We start from the raw sequence: 26,158 nt of genomic DNA, 5'->3' as shown, positions 1-26,158 counted from the left end.
AGAGGAATACCTATGTAAGAATGCTGTTCATCGACTACAGCTCAGCATTTAACACCATAGTACCCACCAAACCCGCCATTAAGCTAGAGACCCTGGGTCTTAACCCCGCCCTGTGCAACCGGGTCCTGGACCTCCTGACGGGCTGCCCCCAGGAGGTGAGGGTAGGTAACAACATATCCACCCCGCTGATCCTCAACACTGGGGCCCCACAAGGTTGCGTTCTCAGCGTTCTCCTGTACTCCCTGTTCATAACTGCGTGGCCATGCACGCCACTAACTCAATCATCAAGTTTGCAGACGACACTACAGTGGTAGGCTTGATTACCAACAATGATGAGACGGCCTACTGGGAGGAGGTGAGGGCCCTCAGAGTGTGGTGTCAGGAAAATAACCTCACACTCAATGTCAACAAAACAAAGGAGATGATCGTGGACTTCAGGAAACAGCAGAGGGAGCAGCCCGCTATCCACATCGACAAGACAGTAGTGGAGAGGGTGGAAAGTTTTAAGTTCCTCGGTGTACACATTACGGACAAACTGAAATGGTCCACCCACACAGACAGCATGGTGAAGAAGGCGCAACTGCACCTCTTCAACCTCGGGAGGCTGAAGAAATTTGGCTTGTCACCAAAAACACTCACATACTTTTACAGATGCACAATCGAGAGCATCCTGTCGGGCGGTATCACCGCCTGGTACGGCAACTGCTCCACCCATAACAGTAAGGCGCTCCAGAGGTTAGTGAGGTCTGCACAACGCATCACCGGGGGCAAACTACTTGCCCCCCAGGACACCTACACCACCCGATGTCACAGGAAGGCCAAAAAGATCATCAAGGACAACAACCACCAGAGCCACTGCCTGTTCACCCCGCTATCATCCAGAAGGCGAGGTCAGTACAGGTGCATCAAAGCGGGGACCGAGAGACTGAAAAATAGCTTTTATCTCAAGGCCATCAGACTGTTAAACAGCCATCACTAACATTGAGTGGCTGCTGCCAACATCCTGACTCAACTCTAGCCACTTTAATAATTGAAAAATTGATGTAATAAATGTATCACTAGCCACTTTAAACAATGCCACTTTATATAATATTTACAAACCCTACATTACTCATCTCATATGTATATACTGTACTCTATACCATCTACTGCATCTTGCCATCTTGATGTAATAAATGTATCACTAGCCACTTTAAACAATGCAACTTTATATAATGTTTACATACCCTACATTACTCATCTCATATGTATATACTGTACTCTATACCATCTACTGCGTCTTGCCTATGCCGTTCGGCCATCACTCATTCATATAATTGTATGTACATATTCTTATTCATTCCTTTACACTTGTGTTAATAAGGTAGTTGTGAAATTGGTAGGTTAGATTACTTGTTAGATATTACTGCATGGTCGGAACTAGAAGCACAAGCATTTCGCTACACTCGCATTAACATCTGCTAACCATGTGTATGTGACAAATAAAATTTGATTTGTTTTGATTTGATCTGACCCCGATTCAACCCCTTTGTAAACCATTCAGCTGCTAGTCTGTAACTCACAAAGCACTCAAGCAAAGAGCCAGTTGGCTAATATAAAACATACAATTAGGGAGAAGACATGAGATATGTGTTTTTGTTACAGTATACAAAGACACATCACTCTATCTTGTTGTTTGTAAGCAGATTACAGAAGACAACTGACCACTGACCAGACTCCATAGTTTGGGACTAAGGTTCTATCTGCATTTCTGCAGATAGTACTCTAAATACCCCAAATCATGGTGTTCAGTTCAAAAGAATACTATAAATAAATTGCTGACACCATTCAAACCAATAAGGGGATTGAACTTTAAAGCCAGTTATCTCAGAATCATATTTTTGCAGATAGAACCTTGTAGTCCTAAATTCTCACAGTGCCAGTGGAAGCTAAGCTGTTAACTAGATGCCTTTTAATATTCTTTATGAAATGTACACACTTACAGAACAGAGGCACAATGGGACATCAGTCTATAGTCACAACCCTTTCATGGAAACAACAACACCATATACGAATCACCATCAACATAAAGAAACAAACATCTGGCAAACATCTGTCCCTACACCTATAGGAGAACGTAGTATTGGTAATGGACACCTGTTTCCAACCAGAAGATCTTAAATCCCCCCAAGCCATGTGATTCGGACAGTATTATCTAACAGAATGTATCATCAGATATGGGTTGTGTCCTGATGCATCATGGTTAAGTGCTCCCAAGTGGCACAGCAGTCTAAGGCACTGTATATCAGTGCTCGAGGTGTCACTACAGACCCTGGTTTGATTCCAGGCTGTATCACAACTGGCTGTGATTGGGAGTCCCATAGGGAGGTGCACAATTGGCCCAGTGTTGTCCGGGGTAGGCTGTCATTGTAAATAAGAATTTGTTCTTAACTGACTTGCCTAGTTATATGAATAAAACGAGCTTAGGCATGCTGGGTATGCTGGGTATGGCTGTATCCGCTGTCCATGCTCAGGGCTCATTTGGACTACAGTACAGTTCTAATTGAGTGGTTGCTACCACACTTCTCTAGATAGAACCTTAAAGTGTTTTTGGCTGAGAGTCACAGTGTGATCGTGTACACATACTACACACAGGCACATATACACACAAACACACACACATGGCCTGGAGCAAATTGATTTTACGCTCTGCCAGATGAATTCTCGTGGCATACAAGTGGTGGAAAAAGGCTGCACGCACAGAAAGAAGGCAGTGACTTTAACAGATTTCCTGTGGGACACTGAGAGGAGTTAGAACATTTGTAGATTTATTGGCAACCTGCTCCTCTACTAATCTGCATAACACCCTTGCTCTTGCTAAGCTAATGTTGCAAGATGTTTTATTGTCCCTTCTACTGTATCACATCTACAGTACCTCCAAGGTAATATAGGAGGAGGTATTTTGTATATGGAAAAGGGTAGAACACAAATTGCTAAATGTAAACAGATTGCTAAATAGAAACAGAGAGGATGTGATATTCAGAGCAATGAGAACGGTCAGTGGAGACACTGGAATAGACCAGTATGATGTCTGACATCAGGAGACACACAGATGGTTCTAACCTACTTTAGACTTCTCTGAAGGACAACAAGGAGACAGAATGAAACAGCAGAACAAGAGAACAGAGTAGTCCTGGTCTCTGGATACCTGGCTTTCTGCAACCCCAAACCTCAACAAGCTTCATGACCATGACATAGACAGGGCACAGTCCCCTAGAGAAGGAAAGGGACAGGTAAGGTCCAGCTTGAGTGAAGCAGTGACTTCTGGGTACTTCTCTGATAGCATCAAGGAAAAATGGCACACTGTGCCTTCAGAAAGTATTCACACCTCTTGACTTTCTTCCATATTTTGTTGTGTTACAAAGTGGGATTAAAATGGATTTAACTGTAATTTGTTTGTCAACAATCTACACAAAAAAACATATATATAAATATGTATGTTAGAATCACCTTTGACAGCGATTACAGCTGTGAGTTTCTAAAAGTCTCTAAAAGTGTTCCACTCCTGGATTGTGCAACATTTTCCATTATTCTTTTCAAAATTATTCAAGTTCTGTCAAGTTGGTGGTTGATCATTGCTAGACAACCATTTTCAGGTCTTGTCATAAATGTTCAAGTAGATTTAAGTCAAAACTGTAACTCGGAACATTCACGCCTTCTTGGTTAGCAACTCCAGTGTATTTTTTTTTGCCTTATGTGTAAGGTTATTGTCCTGCTGAATGGTGAATTAATCTCCCAGTGTCTGGTGGAAAGCAGACTGCACCATGACTTCCTATAGGATTTTGCCTGTGCTTAGCTCCATTCAGCTTATCCTGAAAAACTCCCCATATGGAGAGTGGTACTCAGTAATGTGTTATATTGGATTTTCCCCAAACATAACACTTTGTATTCAGGACAAAAGTTAATTGCTTTGCCACATTTTCTTGAAGTATTATTTTAGTGCCTTGTTGCAAACAAGATGCATGTTTTGGAATATTTTTATTCGGTAAAGGCTTACTTTTTTCACTCTGTCAATTAGGTTAGTATTATGGAGTAACTAAAATTACTAATACTGAAAGTTTTCTCCTATCACAGCCATTAAACTCTGTAAATGTTTTTCTTTTCTTTCCTTCCTTCTTTTCTTTCCAAAACACTTGATAACTTTCTCGTTATCTCTATCAAAATTATTTTCCAGACCCTAATCAGTCAGGCGTCAAGATGGGTCCCTCAACCGAGACTGCTCTTTTCTGCGTCACGGAGACTCTTCGCACTGCCAAAGCTGACTCTCTCTCCTCTGTTCTCATCCTCCTAGATCTATACGCTGTCTTTGACACCTTGAACCATCAGATCCTCCACTCCACCCTCTCAGGGCTGGGCGTCTCAAGTTCTGCATTTTCTTGGATTGCATCCTTCCTGGCAGGCTGCTCCTACCAGGTGACATAGAGAGGATCTGTCTGCACAACTTACTCTCACCACTGGTGTCCCATAGGGCTTGGTTTTAGGCCCTCTCCTCTTCTCTCTATACACCAAGTCACTCGGCTCCATCATATCATCACATATCATCTCCTATCATTGCTATGCGGATGACATTCAACTACTTTTCTCCTTCCCCCCTTCTGACACCCAGGTGGCGACGCGCATCTCTGCGTGCCTGGCAGATATCTGAACATCGGCCCACCACCTCAAGCTTAACCTCGACAAGAGGGAGCTGCTCTTCCTTTCGGGGAAGGCCTGCCACTCAAAGACCTCTCCATCACAGTTGACAACTCTAGTGTTGCCCTCCCAGAGCGCAACGAACCTTGGTGTGACCCTGGACAACACCCTGTCGTTCTCTGCAAACATCAAAGCAGCGACTCACTCTTGAGGTCTACAACATCCGTAGAGTACGACCCTACCTCACGCAGGAAGCGCTGCAGGTCTACAACATCCATAGAGTACGACCCTAACTCACGCAGGAAGCGCTGCAGGTCTACAACATCCGTAGAGTCCGACCCTACCTCACGCAGGAAGCGCTGCAGGTCTACAACATCCGTAGAGTACGACCCTACCTAAAGCAGGAAGCGCTGCAGGTCTACAACATCCGTAGAGTACGACCCTACCTCATGCAGGAAGCGCTGCAGGTCTACAACATCTGTAGAGTACGACCCTACCTCATGCAGGAAGCGCTGCAGGTCTACAACATCCGTAGAGTACGACCTTACCTCACGCAGAAAGCGCTGCAGGTCCTAATCCAGGCACATGGCAACTCGCTATTGGCTGGGCTCCCCGCTTGTGCCATCAAACCACTGCAACTTATCCAGAACGCTGCAGCTCGCCTGGTTTTCAACCTTCCCAAGTTCTCCCATGTCACCCCGCTCCTCCGCACACTCCACTGGCTTCCAGTTGAAGCTTTCATCCACTACAAGACCATGGTGCTTTCCAACGGAACAGCAAGGGGAACTGCAACTCCCTACCGTCAGGCTATGCTCAAACCCTACACCCCAACCCGAGCACTCCGTTCTGCCACCCCAGGTCTCTTGGCCCTCCCACCCCACCCCTGCCCAGTCCAAGCTCTTCTCTGTCCTGACACCCCAATGGAGGAACCAGCTTCCCCCTGAGTCCCTGCCCATCTTCCAAAAACATCTGAAACCCTACCTCTTCAAACAGATCTTAAATAATCATCCTCCTCCCCCTCCCCCTCCTTTACCCATTTACCAAAAGGTGCCCTTCATTGCGAGGCATTGGAAATCCTCCCTGGTCTTTGTGGTTGAATCTGTGTTTGAAATTCACTGCTCGACTGAGGAACCTTAAAGATAATTGTATGTGTGGGGTACAGAGATGAGGTAGTCATTCAAAAGTCATGTTAAACACTATTTTGCACACAGAGTGAATCCATGAAACTTATTATGTGACTTGTTAAGCACATTTTTACTCCTGAACTTATTTAGGCTAGCCATAACAAAGGGGTTGAATAATTGACATGTTTTATTCATTTGTAAACATTTCAAAAAACATAATTCCACTTTGACATTATGGGGTATTGTGTATACAGTACATCAGTGACCAAAAAAACTCAATGGAATCCATTTTAAATTCAGGCTCCAACATAATAAAATGTGGAACAAGTCAAACGGTGTGAACACTTTCTGAAGGAACTGCATGTGTAAATGGCATAATAGCAAGAAACTGAGCCTCACCAAAATCATTCTCACTTAGAAGTACATTTTTTTTATCAGCAAATCTACTTTATAGATTTATTTGGAGTGATAAAGAAAATTATACACTTTTTATTTATTATAAAGTTGCCTTTTATACAACGTCATTTAAAAGGTGAAAGTCTTAATGATCAACCCAGATATGCAACCAGTGAAACAGTCAAATCTCTGTAATTGATGTAACTTTTTATTACACTTTGTTTATCATTACAATTCACTGGGGTTGCACATGATTAACGATGCTATTTGTTTTACAAAGCAATTATGGTGCAATGATTTCTATGAGCAGCGTGCTTAATTCAAAACCAATAAACAATCATTACCTTCTCTTAGAGTCAAGACACATCAATGGCATCCAACCCGAAAATGTACTGTATGGGTCATAAGCAGTTTTAAAAACAATGATTCTGTTATTTTCTAGTATGAAACACAAAAATAAAACCCTGCCCTGTGTCAGCCCATAGCCTTCCCAGGATGCAGAAACATGTTATGCCAAGACCATTACTGAAATAAATATTTCAACAAGATTGATGGAAAAAAACATATATTATTCTGTTCCCTGAACATACTAAAACAAGATAAACGCTCTGACAAACACACACAGACAAGAAACCGCTCTGATCTTCCAGAAAATTCCTGGATCACTTTAGTTAACACAACACAGCATTTTCATACTCCTTTCTCCAAGGTCAAAGAGGAGAGACATCTTGAGAAAAGTGAGATAAAAAGAGAAAACAGGGGCTGGGCTCAGTGACAGTGAGCTCAGTGATAGTGCCAAGTATATATGAGGCCCAATGTTGCTGTGGCAAGTGGGAGACACATGGGTTAAAGTGATGAATGGTGCCTGGGCTACAGGGAGAGCAACACCAAACAGAATCACTTACTGCAGAGTACTGCCTCTCAGCCCAGAGACTACACACCGCTTCTGGGTGGGCTGGCTGGTGGTCAGGAGCTGGATGGTGTGGACGGAGCACACAGACACACTGTCAAGCTACCCTCAGGATTCTACTGTCATTTCTTGATTATTGTTTTATTTTTTTCATATGACTGGCTGAATTACATAAAACACAATCATATAATTGCCACTAAGCAGGCTATTAAGAAAGTCATTGCATTAGATCATTAGGTTTTAATTGTGCTTGTTAGATAAATTGAGCAAATTGATTGAGCTTAAATTAACTATCCAAAAAGGGCTGTTATTTGTTCTCACTCTGCTGTCTGTGTCTCTCTGCAGGGCGACGGCTCCACGTTCCTCCAGCTGGGCTCCTCCATCGAGCAGCAGATAAACGGCATGTTCAAGGTGATGGAGGAGTACAACTGGGACAGCTTCGTGGTCATCACCAGCCTGTACCCGGGCTACGAGGTCTACGTGGACTATGTCAAGACCTTCACTGACACCAGCTACTTCATGTGGGAACTGCAGGACGTGCTGACCTTCGACATGTCCGCCGACGGCATGAACGACATCCGGGCACGGCGCCTGCTGCAGCAGATCGACGCCCAGGTACTGCTGGTATACTGCTCCCACGAGGAGGCCCAGTACCTGTTCAGAATGGCCGGAGAGGTTGGCCTGCTGGGGCCTGGCTACATCTGGATCCTCCCCAGCCTTGCCGTGGGGAACCCAGACATGCCCCCACCAAACAGCTTCCCTGTGGGCCTCATCAGCATCATCACCGACCGCTGGCGGATGAGCCTGAGGAAAAGGGTGCGGGATGGGGTGGCCATCGTGGTCAAAGGGGTGCAGAGCTTCCACAAACAGAGGGGCTTCATCCCCGAGGGCCACAACGACTGCCACAGCCCTGTTAGGGCATCTTCTAATGATACACTGTTCAGGTGAGTGGAGGTGGAGGGATGGAAGGGGGGCATACTGACATACTGTAGGTTGGAGATTGTTCATTGCAATAAAAGAAGCCAACCAAATTGGAGCGATTAGAGTTACAGTTGAAGTCAGAAGATTACATACAACTTAGCCAAGTACATTTAAACTCAGTTTTTCACAATTCCTGACATTTAATCCTAGTAAAAAAGTGTCTGTCTTAGGTCAGTTAGGATCACCACCTTATTTTAATTAAGAATGTGAAATGTCAGAATAATAGTAGAGAGAATTATTTATTTCAGCTTTTATTTCTTTCATCACATTCCCAGTGGGTCAGACATTTACATACACTCAATTAGTATTTGGTAGCGGTGCCTTTAAATTGTTTAACTTGGTTCAAACGTATCGGGTAGCCTTCCACAAACTTCCCACAATAAGTTGGGTGAATTTTGGCCCATTCCTCCTGACAGAGCTGTTGTAACTGAGTCAGGTTTGTAGGCCTCCTTGCTCACACACACTTTTTCAGTTCTGCCCACTCCAATACCTTGACTTTGTTGTACTTAAGCCATTTTGCCACAACTTTGGAAGTATGCGTGGGGTCATTGTCCATTTGGCTGTCTTCAAATGTTGCTTCTATATATCCACATAATTTTCCGTTCTCATGATGCCATCTATTTTGTGAAATGCACCAGTCCCTCCTGCAGCAAAGCACCCCCACAACATTATGCTGCCACCCCTGTGCTTCACAGTTGGGATGGTGTTCTTCGGCTTGCAAGCCTCCCCCTTTTTCCTCCAAACATAACGATGGTCATTATGGCCAAACAGTCCTATTTTTGTTTCATCAGACAAGAGGATATTTCTCCAAAAAGTACGATCTTTGTCCCCAAGTGCAGTTGCAAACCGTTGTCTGACTTTTTTATGGTGGTTTTGAAGCAGTGGCTTCTTCCTTGCTGAGCGGCCTTTCAGGTTATGTCGGTATAGGACTCGTTTTACTGTGGACACAGATACTTTTGTACCCGTTTCCTCCAGCATCTTCACAAGGTCCTTTGCTGTTATTCTGGGATTCATTTGCACTTTTTGCACCAAAGTACGTTAATCTCTAGGAGACAGAACGCGTCTCCCTCCTGAGCGGTATGACGGCTGCGTGGTCCCATGGTGTTTATACTTGCGTACTATTGTTTGTACAGATGAACGTGGTACCTTCAGGCATTTGGAAATTGCTCCCAAGGATGAACCAGACTTGTGGAGGTCTACAATTTTTTTTCTGAGGTCTTGGCTGATTTCTTTTGATTTTCCCATGAAGTCTTGCAAAGAGGCACTGAATTTGAAATATTGAATGACTCCAACCCAAGTGTATATAAACTTTCGACATCAACTGTAACTCTAGCAGATTGAGAAGGACTGACTTGACAACATCAGTCAACAGTTGCTCAACAGTCATTTAGCTGTGGCTTTTCATCAGCTTAATGTTGTGGTGGGGGGCAACATGGTACTCTCCCTGTCACTCTCTTAACCCCTGCCTGCCAACTCATCCATCCTACCTCTGTCCCATCACCTCACTGTTGGAAGCACTGGCATCACAGAGAGATGATGTGGCCTGTCATACCTGCCCAGCCCAGCCCAAAAGAGCAATCTTGCGCCATCTGTGCCAGGGAACATGGAGCAAATCCTATTTGGTTCCAGAACATTTTTAATCAGCCAAAGGGATGCTCGGCTTCTTTAGGGACAACAGATTTAGCGTCAGCATTTGGCACTAGCCAAGGTCATTGAGACTGGACTGGGAGGATTGGAGAGTTTCCAGGCAGGGTACAGGGTGGTATTCTTTATACATTTTTGTGGACCAGGATCGTAATATGAAATCTGACACAGTTCAGTGGTATTAAAACATCACTTTCTCCTCAGAAGTAATTGTCTCTTTTCTGAAAGTGACTAGCATGAGGGAAAGATAACTTCTATTTTTGTAAATCGAAATCCTTCATGAAAAAGGAGAACCGTCTGGGAAGCTGCATTTCAGCCTTTGATTTGAGTCATGCTGCTGTTTCCAACCCCTACGATTTTCCACTTTAAAGACAAAAACAATCCTGAGTGGAATAGCAATGACCAAAGTTGGTAATATGAGGGTCCTGCAGGCAGAAAAAAGCCTGGTATAGCACTCTCCGTCTGCTCTCCACTCTTTTATTTCCCTCCCTGGCACAATATTGTTCTTTCTCTCAGACCTCCCTATTCAAAGGGAGCAGTGCCTCGCTCGCTCCTCAGCGGTCAATAGACTCAACACCTCATTTAATTAGGTCTCTGTTTAATGAGCTTTTGATTATAAATCACTCCGCCTGTTAATAAGATTATCACAGATTACCAGATTAAACAAGCCTTTCACATGGACTAGACAGAGGGCCCGTTCATTACCCAGCATGCTTTCATCACCTCTGCTGGACTGAGAGAGAGAGGGAGGAGAGGTGAGAGAGCAGCCTCACAGTGCGTGATGACAGGGAGTTCACAACATGTCGATAGCTATGTGCAAAACAATCAGCAGGTAGTGCTTTAGAAATAGGATGAAACCATTGGAAGATTGCATTAATGGACATTAACAAGTATTAGTATAATGTTGTAATGAGTATTTAACTCTTTGATTGATTTCCCTTGTTTTCAGGCACATGTTAAACGTAACATGGGAACACAACGACTTCTCGTTCAACCCTGAAGGGTACCTGATCAACCCGGCTATGGTCATCATCACCTTAGATCGAGAGAGACAGTGGGATAAAGTGAGACATTACACTTCATTATATTCCTCCCAATCAGTAAAACTAGGGTTAGTCTTTGTGTTATCTGACTACAAGTTAATAAGGCTATATAACCTGCTCATTACGAAAAGGAAAAACTCCAAAAAGTGTTTTTAACAACACATGAATTACTGCCTCATTCACTGTGTATTTTCATGAACTATCACTGACAGGCATTGACTTGGGCATATTGTGGGCTGTTACAGTTCCTTTGTATCACCTGTTACAAAATACAGACTGTCCACTATATAGGCTAGCATTTTGCTCTAACTGCCTCCTACCAATCACAGTGTCCTAACCGGCCACCCGGTGTCTCTCCATACCACAGGCCTAGTGTGATTACACGTCTGACAATCTCCCTATAAACACCAGCGATTCAAATGAGCCTGCCTTGCATTCCACTACCTCAGAGCCACCGACTCTTAGCGAACAGAACCGTGTCTCACATATTCATCCCACCTTCACAACACACCTTCCCTCTACCTGTAATGCCCAGTAGGGAGTAGTGTGGTTGGTCAGAGAGAGAGGGAGAGTAGTAGTCTATTGACAGCTTGTGCCAATGGAAAGGTTGCAGTTAAAAATACAACAGAAAATGAATGCGCTGTTGCTGCTGCAGTGTAGTGAGTCCACTTTGAGGATGAGAATTCAACAAGCTTACTGCTGGACGTAATCTAAAAGGCTCATCTTTAAACTCTGTTACTGGACATTTCTGAGCTACTCAAAACATTACCTGAAGTGATACTTCAAAAGAATAACAAGAACTTACACTGAGTGCACAAGACATTAGGAACACTACTCTTTCCATGACATAGACTGACCAGGTGAATCCGGGTGAAAGCTATGATCCCTTATTGATGTCACTTCAATCAGTGTAGATGAAGGGGAGGAGACAGGTTAAAGAATACTTTTTTACCCTTGAGACAATTGAGACATGGATTGTGTATGTGTGCCATTCACAAGGGTGAATGGGCAAGACAAAATATTGCATGTGCCTTTGAACAGGGTATGGTAGTAGGTGCCAGGCGCACTGGTTTGAGTGTGGCAAGAACTGCAACACTGCTGGGTTTTTCACACTCAACAGTTTCCCATGTATATCAGGATGATCCACCACCCAAAGGACATCCAGCTAACTAAGCATCAGAGTCAACAAGGGCCAGAATTCCTATGGAACGCTTCCGACACCTAGTAAAGTCCATGCCCCAACGAATTGAGGCTCAAAGAAGAAGAGAAGGAGAAGTAGAGAAGAGAAGAAGAAGAGGAAGAAGAAGAAGAAGAAGAAGAAGAAGAAGAAAATGAGAAGAAAGAGGGGAGAAGAAGAGGAGAAGAGAAGGAGAAGAGGAGGAGAATAAGAAAAGAAGAGAAGAGGAAGATAAGGAGAAGAGAAGAAGATGAGGAGAAGAGGAGGAGAAGAAGAAGAGGAGAAGAAGAGAAGGAGAAGAAGAAGAGAAGAAGAAGAAGAGAAGGAGAAGAGAAGGGGAAGAAAAGAAGGAGAAGAAGAGAAGAAGAAGAAGAGAAAGAGAAGAAGAGGAGGAGAAGAGAAGAAGTATAGAAGAAGAAGAAGAGGAGAAGAAGAAAAAGAGAAGGAGAAGAAGAAGAGTGGGAGATGAAGAGAAGAATAAGAAGGAGAAGAGGAGGAGAAGAGAAGAAGAAGAAGAAGTGAAGGAGAAGAGAATGAGAAAAAGAGGAGGAGAAGAAGAGAAGGAGAGCAAGAGGAGAAGAAGAGAAGAAGAAGAGGAGAAGGAGAAGAAGAGGAGAAGAAGAGAAGAAGTAGAACAAGAGGAGAAGAAGAGGATAAGGATAAGAAGAAGGAGAAGAAGACAAGCAGAAGAAGTCTGAGGATCCAGGCAGGCTATAGGTATTTGAGATCTTGGCTTCCTCTCTCATCTCCAACATGTTACAAAGGCAAACTGACAAGTCTGTTCTTTGACACAAACAAAGAGGTTTGGCTCTGTAAAGCCATTAAAAAGAGTGAGGGGACACTCTTATGCTCTCTTTTACCATTGTGATCCATTGACAAGGCCCATAAACTAGGGGAAAGGAAGACAAGAGGATTAATCAATAGTCCGGCAGGAGAGACAGGAATAACTAAGCATACCAGTAAAACAGAGGATATTCTAATAGTTGTATTTTGTTGTCCTTTGTGACATCTGACAATAATGACTGCAATAATCAGATAACTTTCAGTATTAGTAGGAGAGATTATTATGATGCAAAGGCATTTGTCAGGGTTGGCCCCTGATAAAACGTTTAGAACAGCCAATCCAAAGTAAGCAGAATTATGCAGTCTTTGACTGCTGTAAAATAATGTATTTTTTATTACATGTAACCTTTATTTAACTAGGCAATTCAGTTAAGAACAAATTCTTATTTTCAATGTTGGCCTACACCGGCCAAATCTGGACAATGCTGGGCCAATTGTACGCTGCCCTGTGGGACTCCCAAGCACAGCCGGTTGTGATACAGCTTGGATTTGAACCAGGGTGTCTGTAGTGAAGCCTCTAGCACTGACATGCAGTGCCTTAGACCGCTGTGATACAGCCTGGATTCGAACCAGGGTGTCTGTAGTGACCCCTCTAACACTGAGATGCAGTGTCTTAGACCTCTGTGATACAGCCTGGATTTGAACCAGGGTGTCTGTAGTGACTCCTCTAACACTGATATGCAGTGCCTTAGACCGCTGTGATACAGCCTGGATTTGAACCAGGGTGTCTGTAGTGACCCCTCTAACACTGAGATGTAGTGCCTTAGACCGCTGCCCCACTCGGCAGCCGGGATATGTCAAATATTATTATTGTTATTGTAAGGTTGTAACTTTCAATGCTCACTTTATTGCATCTTAGATGCCTCGGAGTTGGCCAAGCATCATTTTAGTGACCCCTGACATGAATTAAAGATGGCAGTGCAATCCATACATTCTAAAAAGGTATTGACCAGTATTCTGCCATTGTATAGGTAGTTGATTGAACACAAACATGTTGTTAAATGTTGTTAATGTGAACAATGAAATGGTTTTACCCTGCAGTCTTTTGTTGCTGATACGTGTGACAATCCGCCAATATATTGACAGAAACATAAAAGTTGGTCAATATGCTCTATGTGCAAACACAGTAACAATGAATACAATTATCAACACAGTAACAATGAATACAATTATCAACACAGTAACAATGAATACAATTATCAACACAGTAACAATGAATACAATTATCAACACAGTAACAATGAATACAATTATCAACACAGTTCACGATCCATTTTAATGTTGCTCCGTAATAATTAGGAGGCATAAAAAACAATGAACACAAAAACATTCTGGAGAGAATACTTATTAAACTCTTTGTTTAACCTTAAACAACTCTTAATTATGGAACTTCACTGATTAAAAGCACAATATGTGTGCCATTAAGAACGGTTAAATCATCATCACTATGTAAAAGTTTACAACCTCATTCTCAACACATAAAACCATAGAGAACAATAATAGAAGTGTTACTGCTTTGGGCTCTGTGAAAGCCACAGTTTAATTACTGTGTGTGATCACTTCTCTGCAATGAAGCAGAGAAGTGCTGTTCAGCATACTGAACTACTTCCTCACCAACTGTGTTTGGTAATGGAGGAAAGAACAGATAAAGAGTTTGGTCCTCTGTGACCGGCTGATCCTCACAACTTAAGTACAGATGTTCAGAGTGAGACAAGACTCTAACTTAGTGCAAGGAGACAGGTGGGTCACAGGTCACAGGTGGTGCAACTACACAGTGTGTGCCTCGGGATTGTTGAGGTCTATTTAAAATGGGCAAAGATCTTGTCTTTCTGCATCCTGATATATATTTGATTGACTGTATGTTTTCCTTGTGGAAATGAGAGAATCCATCACTTAGCATTCAACAGTAAAATGTATTTCCTTTTTTTCTATAATAGAATACACAGGAAAATCTATAACAAAAAATGCAGACCTGGAAATAACATTTCCTCGACTTAATCTATCCTGGCATTTCCCACACGGCTGCATGGAAATCTCTGAGGAGTAGTTTGAGATGTGATTGTATTGCAGGTTTGAATACCGATAAGCTAAAGTATGACTCATGCCTGTTATTTTCCCTTCTCTCTCTCCTCTTCCAGGTGGGGAACTATGAGATGGGGATCCTGCAGATGAGATACCCGGTGTGGCCTCGCTACGGCACCTATCTGGAGCCCGTATCAGATAACAGACACTTGACTGTGGCCACACTGGAGGAACGTCCCTTTGTCATAGTGGAGGCTGTCGACCCCATGACTGGGACCTGTGTCAGCAACACCGTGCCCTGCCGCCGCCAGTCCAACAAGACAGAGACGTGAGTGGAACAGTATTCCTCTCTGATATTAATGATGGCAAACTTTTTCTGATGAGAAGAATGAAACAGAGCATAAAAGTGTAGCGTACTACTATGGTGATGTACATCCATTATCCTGTTTCACCATTACCTGTTGTCAGGGGTGATTTAAGCATGTACATCCATTATCCTGTTTCACCATTACCTGTTGTCAGGGGTGATTTAAGCATGTACATCCATTATCCTGTTTCACCATTACCTGTTGTCAGGGGTGATTTAAGCATGTACAGTATATCTTGGTGGGGCAAACTCCCCAAAACATTTTTAGATGCATGCCAGCAAAGCCACTACACAACACAAAACAACACTAAATAATACATGAATTGCACTATAACGGTGACAAACAGTGCCCACAAACTGTTCAAATCAAATCAAATTTTATTGGTCACATACAGATGGTTAGCAGATGTTAATGTGAGGGTAGCAAAATGCTTGTGCGAGTTCCAACAGTGCAGTAATATCTAACAAGTAATCTAACAATTCCCCAACAACTACCTAATACACACAAATCTAAAGGGGTGAATGAGAATATGTACATGTAAGTATATGGATGAGCGATGGCCGAGCGGCATAGGCAAGTAGCAGTAGATGGAATAAAATACAGTATATACATGTGATATGAGTAATGTAAGATATGTAAACATTATTAGTTGCATTATTTAAAGTGACTAGTGATCCATTTATTAAAGTGTCCAGTGATTGGGTCTCAATACAGTATATACACATGATATGAGTAATGTAAGATATGTAGACATTATTAAAGTGCCATTATTTAGAGTGGCATTGAGGCCTACATGGACCTGTTCAGCACCATTGAGTGAATCCTTAACACTGCTACACCTGGCTTTCAGCGGAGCTTTGTCTGGCAGCGAAACAGTTAATTCAGCCTCGTTTACTGCCTTAAAAAAAAACATAGCTGATATGGCTGACTTGCTTAAAACAAAAATGTGGTTCTACTGACAATTGAGATGTACGAACTATGGCATAAGCGGACAACAAGTGGATAAGAGGCAATCCATAATTTCGATTAAGAGAATAATGAGCGATCTAGGATGGACATAGTCAATATAACTATTTGTTCACCACTTTTGAAATGTACAGTGACAGAATTCAGAATATGGGTCGTTCTTACAGTATTCTCCCTGTATACCAAGTCAGAACCATAGGATAAATAAAGGGGGCATATAAACAGACAATGAAAGCTCTTACAAAATTCAAGTATTATATTTCTCTAAAACACTATAGGCTACATGTGCATCACCAAGTCAGAACAGTAGGCTAAATTATGTGGGGAAAGGGACCAAATTATTATGGTGAGGCACATGGGCTACTAACAGATTTCTTCACAACATAGACTAGTAGTACTTTCTTAGCTACAGTATACATATCTCCCTGGCATATTACATCACTTATGCAGCAGCATACAATACATTTTGGACTCAACTTCTTGTGCTGTGCTCACTTTAACAAGCGAGGTGAAGCTGCAATCTTTGTGGGCAAAGTTTGTAATCCAACTTTGTCATCAAAGTCAGGCATTCTCTGGATTTATGGTCCTTTCAAGACAATTGGGAACTCTGAAATAAACAAGGTTGAATCATGAAGTCAATGATCTTCAGGTCAGAGCTCTAGAAAGAGTCCGGAGTTCCGAGTTGGATGACCGTTCAAAACGTATTTTCCCAGTCAGAGCTCATTTTTTTCCCAGTTCCCAGTTGCTTCAGAGTTCCCAGCATGACCAATGTATTCAACCTTTTCTGGCTCATGGCATGTGAGTGTTTATCCTTTTAAGCTTGGAAAAGAGACCCTTAAACCCAGACTTGGACCACACACCCACTCCACTGAATAGCAGGCTCGTGATTGCTTTGCAATGCTTGCAGTTATCCACTGATTTCTTCCAAACCCCTCATTGTTGAATTTGTGATTACCAAATTGTTGTGTAATGTTTATGTCCAATGGCCGATGAGCACCAATACATTTTATCTATAATTTTTCTTCATATGACAAGGATTGAAAATAATTTGCCAGTAGACTGTTGACATAATTCACGATGATGACTGCTTGTCTAGCTTGCTAGCTAAGATTTTGAAAGTATGATGTTGACATGATCAAGCTATGGTAGATATAATGTGATTTGACATCATTTTATCTGTGGCCAATGACATTGAGCCTTCTTGGATGGGCCCTTCTAATGTAACTATATTGTAGCACCCAGTGAGGTTTGAATTTTTGAGCTCTCCCTGTAGATGTTGCGGTAACGTAGTGTCCCCATGAGTGACAGAACACTGAGCCAATCACAGCGCAACTAAAGAACATCAACAACTCTCCGTATTTTCCACTGGCTGCCCCACCACCACATAAAGCACTGAGCTAGGCTGAAACACCTGCATTTTGGAGCTGCCTTACTAAAGAAATAAAAAAAGAGACCATGTTTGTAAGCATCTTTATTAACAATTTGTTTTGATTTTTATTGTTTGCAAACTGATAATTGACACATATTAATCCCAAAATAACATGCAAAACAGGCAACACATTATTTAGCTGAATAGGTGGGGCTCAAATCAGGTGTGGCTCTCCCCCACCTTCCCTGAATGACGGGTTGCCACTACTTGTTAAACGTAAACTGAGCTAAGAACTACCACAGACACCATATTAATGACAGCTCCAACATGTAGAACATGCTGTGGTTGATTCATTTGGACTGTAACTTGGAGAGTGCCATTAGGTGTGAATAGGATGAACAGTCTCTTCCCCTACCGTTAGCCCAGCCATGAGTCCTTATCATACAATGGGGTGAGATCTTCATTAAAGCAGACAGCCAGAGTGAGACATCACAGTAATCACAGTGTGACCCAATAAGGGAAATATATGTGCTGCTTGCTGGGATATCAATTAGATGGGCTGATTAGGCCGCCTCATCAATCCTGGACACCTAGAGACTGATAGTGATGTTCATTAGTGAATGGATATGGGGAAAGGAAACATTATCCATTACTGACAATGGTTGTTAATGAGAAGAGGGGATGAGCTCAATTCAGTGAAAATCTGCTTGGGAAGCAGACCAGATCTTTTTTTAGCTTGCACTGACCAAAACACCCCATTATTATAATCTGCATAGTTGTAGTGTGTTTTGTCTTGACTTAGAGTGCAGTTTGCCATGTTGAACAAGGATTTTTTTTTCTTGAGTTCATATGGGAGAAATTGGCTAAACCAAGTAAGCAACTAAATGATGCAGTTAGTGGGTTGAGATAGAGGCCCAAAAAGACCAGCCCTGGGGGCTGATGATAATAATGGACCCCAGGGCTGTGGTGTTTTTTTTATCCTGGCCGCCAGTCATATTTCCTGGCCGGCAGAACAGGGAGCTAGAGGACCTGGCATTCTCATTTATTAAGGGCCATCAGCGACCTCTCTCAGAAACCGCTTTCATGCCCCAAGACTCCCGCCGAGGCCCGTATCGCCCATAACTCACACCTACACGACTCGTCCGAGCTGGGTGCCAGCACCACGAGCCATCCGTCAGGCGGGAGTATTTCTGGGCCCTCTGTTCCAATCCCTCAAGCCCTCAGCAGACGAGAGAAACGAGGAAGCCTGCACCTGGACCATCTGTGCGGCTTCGCATGGAGACACGCTTATTCCTCCTTGAAGAGACAAAACAAACAGTCACTCTGTTCACTCTGCTCCAATGTGGTCAGACTGATAAAACTTATGTGTCAGGTTGTCCAGAGAGACAAGTCCTATTCTTCTGTAAAGCTCTTTGTAACGTTTTTCACTTCACTAGCTTGTTACGGACCCTTACAGTGACCACACGTCAGCGCATTAGCCTCTTGCCATTGCTGGTGATCCCTAGGTGAAAAGTAGCGTTGACGTTAGACGATGATGTCATCATATAACAATTTTGCCTAATGAGAGCGAGATGATAATAGGTTGATTTGATTAAAACTGAGACTGGGTTCAGCAGTGGGTGAGCCCCCCCGAGCCACACATTGGCAGGAACAATGGACAGCACCGTGGTCCAATTAAGTTTGTTTCAAAGGTGAATGTTTCAAGGGATTGCTGCTGGATATAGGGACCCAAAACAACTGTGCCTTTGGATTTCCTTCAGACAACAAGCAGATACCCATTTACACAAATAATTGTTTTTGTGGTGACAACAACACACACACATTTGTAGCAAACACACAAACACGTGAACACACATGTGCACACACACACCACAAGCACACAAACACACACCACACACCACAAACAGACACACAAACACACACATATTCTCTTATATTCCCAAACCTGTTTGGATGCAATCAGAAGACCACTTAACCTCCCAGCAGTGATCCCTGGCAGCTGGTGAGACAGGGGATGTTGGGACCTGTCTGTTTACTCTGCGATGTCTCACACCACCCGCTCGTTTCCTCCAAACACTTCAGTTGTTTCCTTTTGTTGCGGCTGCAGCTCTGCGCCTCCATCGGCTGTCTGCGCGTCTCATTGCCCCTCGCCCTCCTCCTCTTCCCTGTGTCTGAGGGCTGAGGGCACACTCCATTAGTCTGAAGGTCTGAGGGAGGTTAAGGGTGATGTGTCATTAGTGCTCTCTGCATCTCATCATGGTTCACTTGGTCCCCCACACCGCCCCTCCCTAGGTGCCACTGTCGGTGAGCTATGGAATGAGCCCCTCCCCTCTCTGACTGTCTGTTTTCTCCTTCGCTCTATATTAGAGGTTTCTAACATCCTCGAACTGCTGCAACATCAATGTGGTCCCTTGAAAAAAGTCAAATATGTCAACGTTGTGCGCCTCCAAGAGACATTGTGTGCCCCTAAGAGACGCTGGGGACCCCCAAGAGTCAATGTTTAATTTGAACCCTGTTCAAGTCTCCAACACACTGTTAATGACGTCACTATGTTTTCCACCCACATATTCCAACGACGCTCCCATAATCCAGTTAGTGTGAAACTGGAGGACATTTTCCTGATCACGTTCCTGGTAATCCTGTTGATAATTTAGAGGAATGGATTATACGAGCGTCAACTTCCTCCACTTGATATGCACAGCTAGTGCTGTCCATTTAGTTCCCCTGGATTCCCCCTCTCTCTCTCTCTCTCTCTCTCTCTCTCTGTCTGTCTCTGTCTCTGTCTGTCTGTCTGTCTCTCTCTCTCTCTCTCTCTCTCTCTCTCTCTCTCTCTCTCTCTCTCTGTAGATCAGTTCAGTGGTTGTGTATACAGGTAAAGCTCACTTTGTCAGGGTCAGTCCAGCCTCTCCACATGTAGTGGGCCCCATGCTGGTGTACACTTCGTTACCATGGCTTAGCATAAGGATGTGTGTATTGCATTGAGGTTTAGGTCAAATCATTTCGCCCAGGGTAGGGAACGGGGGGGGGGGGGGTCGAAATAAAGAGACAGAGCAATGCCTGAAGAGGAAGTATTGCTTTAAGCCCCAAAGACATTGGTAATGGGGCAAGGTCTACAGGATTGAGTATGTAGGCTGGTTATCTGCCGTGGACGAGTCCGCCATTAGCCAGGCAGCAAATAATCCAGCATTGTGTTTCACTCCTGCCTTTGTTTGTTTGTGATTAATTTGTGTCAGATTTGTTTTGGTCAGCCCCAGCTGTCCGTCCATCTGTCGCAGCCATGACATAGTGCGCAGGCCTGTGGAGCCGCCCAGTCCCTCCAGTTCTCCCTGCAACCCCACTCCTGACGTCAGCTCCTGGGCACACATCAAGGAGGTCTTTTTATACCATTCTGTTTCTCTCTGTCACTCTCCCTCCTCCACCTTCTTCTGGTATGTTTCTTCCTGCTACATCTCCTTTAGGAAATCATGCTAATGAGATGTTTGCCATATAAGATGAAGCCTCTTGCTCTAATAGATGTCTTTACAACAATGTTATTACTGTTTGTAACCTGATGGGTGGAATTGGTGCATCGACTCTCTTGATTGAAAATAGCCACATTAGCTGAGTTCCTAATTCATCCCCATGTATTATCGAAACATTACGACATGCCATTGGTCACTCATCTCTTCCATTCACATCCAATCCATGTACAGGAGCAGTAGTCGTCATTCAATAAGAACATGAATCAGGTGAAGACTTGTGAATATCCCCAAAAACTCTCAGCCAATAACATTTATAACCCTGGATGAGCGACAAATGGCCACCTTTATATTAATCAACTCACACCTGTCTGTCTCAATCAATAACAAGCTGCAATGGTAACAAACAAACCAATATTCATATACAGAAAACCGATAGCTGTGAGCAGATTAATTACATTTCACAACAATATTTTTGTTGTCTGCATTCTTGATTTAAGCATAGCTGTTCCTTTCAGATCTAGGAAATAATTGGACTGCCTTTGTATTGGCCTTAACACTAGAAACCCTGGCCTGGAGGGAACCCCTTCAAGCCAAACCTAGTCATTTTGACTCCAACATTCTAACAGTACACTATATAACAAATTGTAGACCTTACAATGAAATGCTGACTTACAAGCCCTTAACCAACAATGCAGTTTTAAGAAAAATAAGTGTTAAAAACCTCTTTGGGATCGGTGTCCCGTCCACGGGACGGTTGAGCTAACGTTGGCTAATGTGATTAGCATGAGGTTGTAAGTAACAACAACATTTCCCAGACAGAAAGCTTAAATTCCTGTTAATCTAACTGCTCTGTCCAATTTACAGTAGCATTTACAGTGAAAGAATACCATGCTATTGTTTGAGAAAAGTGCACAATTTTGAACATGAAAACGTATTAATAAACAAATTAAGCACATTTGGGCAGTCTTGATACAAATTTTTTAACAGAAATGCCATGGTTCATTGGATCAGTCTAAAACTGTGCACATACACTGTTGCCATCTAGTGACCAAAATCTAAATTGCACCTGGGCTGGAATATTACATTATGGCCTTTCTCTTGCATTTCAAAGATGATGTTTTTTTTTTACAAAATAACGGTTGTTTTTTTCTTTTACCAGATCTATTGTGTTATATTCTCCTACATTCCTTTCACATTTCCACAAACTTCAAAGTGTTTCCTTTGAAATGGTACCAAGAATATGCATATCCTTGCTTCAGGGCAAGGTCAGGCAGTTAGATTTGGGTACGTCATTTTCGGCTAAAAAATTTAAAAAGGGGCGGATCCTTAAGAGAGTTGAAGTAAAAAATAGATAAGTAAAAAATAAAAATAACAAATAATTAAAGAGCAACAGTAAAATAACAGTAGCGAGGCTATATACAGGGGGTACCAGTACAGAATCAATGTGCTGGGGCACAGGTTAGTTAAGGTAATTGAGGTAATGTGGTAGATGTAGGTAGAGTTAAAGTGACTATGCATACAGTGCCTTGCGAAAGTATTCGGCCCCCTTGAACTTTGCGACCTTTTGCCACATTTCAGGCTTCAAACATAAAGATATAAAACTGTATTTTTTTGTGAAGAATCAACAACAAGTGGGACACAATCATGAAGTGGAACGACATTTATTGGATATTTCAAACTTTTTTAACAAGTCAAAAACTGAAAAATTGGGCGTGCAAAATTATTCAGCCCCCTTAAGTTAATACTTTGTAGCGCCACCTTTTGCTGCGATTACAGCAGTAAGTCGCTTGGGGTATGTCTCTATCAGTTTTGCACATCGAGAGACTGACATTTTTTCCCATTCCTCCTTGCAAAACAGCTCGAGCGCAGTGAGGTTGGATGGAGAGCATTTGTGAACAGCAGTTTTCAGTTCTTTCCACAGATTCTCGATTGGATTCAGGTCTGGACTTTGACTTGGCCATTCTAACACCTGGATATGTTTATTTTTGAACCATTCAATTGTAGATTTTGCTTTATGTTTTGGATCATTGTCTTGTTGGAAGACAAATCTCCGTCCCAGTCTCAGGTCTTTTGCAGACTCCATCAGGTTCTCTTCCAGAATGGTCCTGTATTTGGCTCCATCCATCTTCCCATCAATTTTAACCATCTTCCCTGTCCCTGCTGAAGAAAAGCAGGCCCAAACCATGATGCTGCCACCACCATGTTTGACAGTGGGGATGGTGTGTTCAGCTGTGTTGCTTTTACGCCAAACATAACGTTTTGCATTGTTGCCAAAAAGTTCAATTTTGGTTTCATCTGACCAGAGCACCTTCTTCCACATGTTTGGTGTGTCTCCCAAGTGGCTTGTGGCAAACTTTAAACAACACTTTTTATGGATATCTTTAAAAAATGGCTTTCTTCTTGCCACTCTTCCATAAAGGCCACATTTGTGCAATATACGACTGATTGTTGTCCTATGGACAGAGTCTCCCACCTCAGCTGTAGATCTCTGCAGTTCATCCAGAGTGATCATGGGCCTCTTGGCTGCATCTCTGATCAGTCTTCTCCTTGTATGAGCTGAAAGTTTAGAGGGACGGCCAGGTCTTGGTAGATTTGCAGTGGTCTGATACTCCTTCCATTTCAATATTATTGCTTGCACAGTGCTCCTTGGGATGTTTAAAGCTTGGGAAATCTTTTTGTATCCAAATCCAGCTTTAAACTTCTTCACAACAGTATCTCGGACCTGCCTGGTGTGTTCCTTGTTCTTCATGATGCTCTCTGCGCTTTTAACGGACCTCTGAGACTATCACAGTGCAGGTGCATTTATACGGAGACTTGATTACACACAGGTGGATTGTATTTATCATCATTAGCAATTTAGGTCAACATTGGATCATTCAGAGATCCTCACTGAACTTCTGGAGAGAGTGTGGCAAAAGGTCGCAAAGTTCAAGGGGGCCGAATACTTTCGCAAGTAGATACAGTGCCTTGCGAAAGTATTCGGCCCCCTTGAACTTTGCGACCTTTTGCCACATTTCAGGCTTCAAACATAAAGATATAAAACTGTATTTTTTTGTGAAGAATCAACAACAAGTTGGACACAATCATGAAGTGGAACGACATTTATTGGATATTTCAAACTTTTTTAACAAATCAAAAACTGAAAAGAGATGCTCTCTGCAGAGATCTACAGCTGAGGTGGGAGACTCTGTCCATAGGACAACAATCAGTCGTATATTGCACAAATCTGGCCTTTATGGAAGAGTGGCAAAAAGAAAGCCATTTCTTAAAGATATCCATAAAAAGTGTTGTTTAAAGTTTGCCACAAGCCACCTGGGAGACATACCAAACATGTGGAAGAAGGTGCTCTGGTCAGATGAAACCAAAATTGAACTTTTTGGCAACAATGCAAAACGTTATGTTTGGCGTAAAAGCAACACAGCTGAACACACCATCCCCACTGTCAAACATGGTGGTGGCAGCATCATGGTTTGGGCCTGCTTTTCTTCAGCAGGGACAGGGAAGATGGTTAAAATTGATGGGAAGATGGATGGAGCCAAATACAGGACCATTCTGGAAGAAAACCTGATGGAGTCTGCAAAAGACCTGAGACTGGGACGGAGATTTGTCTTCCAACAAGACAATGATCCAAAACATAAAGCAAAATCTACAATGGAATGGTTCAAAAATAAACATATCCAGGTGTTAGAATGGCCAAGTCAAAGTCCAGACCTGAATCCAATCGAGAATCTGTGGAAAGAACTGAAAACTGCTGTTCACAAATGCTCTCCATCCAACCTCACTGCGCTTGAGCTGTTTTGCAAGAAGGAATGGGAAAAAATGTCAGTCTCTCGATGTGCAAAACTGATAGAGACATACCCCAAGCGACTTACAGCTGTAATCGCAGCAAAAGGTGGCGCTACAAAGTATTAACTTAAGGGGGCTGAATAATTTTGCACACCCAATTTTTCAGTTTTTGATTTGTTAAAAAAGTTTGAAATATCCAATAAATGTCGTTCCACTTCATGATTGTGTCCCACTTGTTGTTGATTCTTCACAAAAAAATACAGTTTTATATCTTTATGTTTGAAGCCTGAAATGTGGCAAAAGGTCGCAAAGTTCAAGGGGGCCGAATACTTTCGCAAGGCACTGTAATTAACAGAGAGTAGCAGCAGGATAAAATACAAATAGTCTGTGGAGCCATTTGATTAGCTGTTCAGGAGTCTTATGGCTTGGGGGTAGGACCTAGACTTTGTGCTCCGGTACCACTTGCCGTGCAGTAGCAGAGAGAACAATCTATGACTAGGGTGTGGTGCCTTGCGGGTGTAGTGCCTTGCGGTAGTGCCTTGCCTCTGTAGTGCCTTGCGGTCAGCGGCTGAGCAGTTGCTGTACCAGGCAGTGCAGCTGTAGAACTTTTCGAGCTTATTGAACTTTTTCTGAGGACCCATGCCAAATCTGTTCAGTCTCCTGAGGGGGAATTTGTTGTACCCTCTTCACAACTGTCTTGGTGTGTTTGGACCATAATAGTTTGTTGGTGATGTGGACATCAAGGAACATGAAGATCTCATCCACTACAGATGAGAATGGGGGGCGTGCTTGGTCCTCCTTTTCCTGTAGTCCACAATCATCTCCTTTGTCTTGATCATATTGAGGGAGATATGATCATACATTTCATATATGCTATCGGGAAAAAAATATTTGGATGAAGGCCTTGGATGATGAAAAAAGTATTATTTCAAAGAAAAAAGTATATAATTTTCATTAGTTTATGTTACTGTATGTCATGCCCTGACCTGAGACATCTCTGTTTTCTTTATATTTTGGTTAGGTCAGGGTGTGACTAGGGTGGATACGCTAGTTTTTGTATTGTCTAGGGTTTTTGTATTGTCTAGGGTTTTTGTATGTCTAGGATTTTGTAGGTCTAGGTGTTTGTATGTTTATGGTGGCCTGATATGGTTCCCAATCAGAGGCAGCTGTTTATCGTTGTCTCTGATTGGGGATCATATTTAGGTATCCATTTCCCCTTTGGTGTTTGTGGGTTCTTATTCTATGTTTAGTTGCCTGTCTGCACTATCAGTATTAGCTTCACGTTTAGTTCGTTTTGTTGTTTTGTTAGTTTGTTCAGTGTTCATTCTTTTAATAAAAGAAGAATGTACGCATACCACGCTGCACCTTGGTCCGATCCTTAAAAAGTACATGACACT

At 42.8% G+C, this 26,158-nt stretch overlaps 1 protein-coding gene across 2 annotated transcripts in view; it reads left to right on the top strand.

Annotated features, from left to right (window-relative positions):
* Positions 1-26,158, top strand: part of LOC110538550 (glutamate receptor ionotropic, NMDA 2C) — a 79,255-nt gene that overhangs the window by 31,854 nt on the left and 21,243 nt on the right. For both annotated transcript variants that reach the window (XM_036938636.1, XM_036938637.1), the window contains exons 3-5: positions 7,447-8,045; positions 10,676-10,790; positions 14,928-15,139. In XM_036938636.1, the coding sequence (XP_036794531.1) occupies positions 7,447-8,045; positions 10,676-10,790; positions 14,928-15,139 (926 nt within the window). The remainder of the gene's footprint in view (positions 1-7,446; positions 8,046-10,675; positions 10,791-14,927; positions 15,140-26,158) is intronic.

The sequence above is a fragment of the Oncorhynchus mykiss genome, chromosome 12, assembly GCF_013265735.2.
Source record: "Oncorhynchus mykiss isolate Arlee chromosome 12, USDA_OmykA_1.1, whole genome shotgun sequence".
In the NCBI taxonomy this organism is placed as follows: Eukaryota; Metazoa; Chordata; class Actinopteri; order Salmoniformes; family Salmonidae; genus Oncorhynchus; species Oncorhynchus mykiss.
Note: the sequence above shows the minus strand (reverse complement) of the source record. Positions and strands in the feature narration are given on the sequence as shown.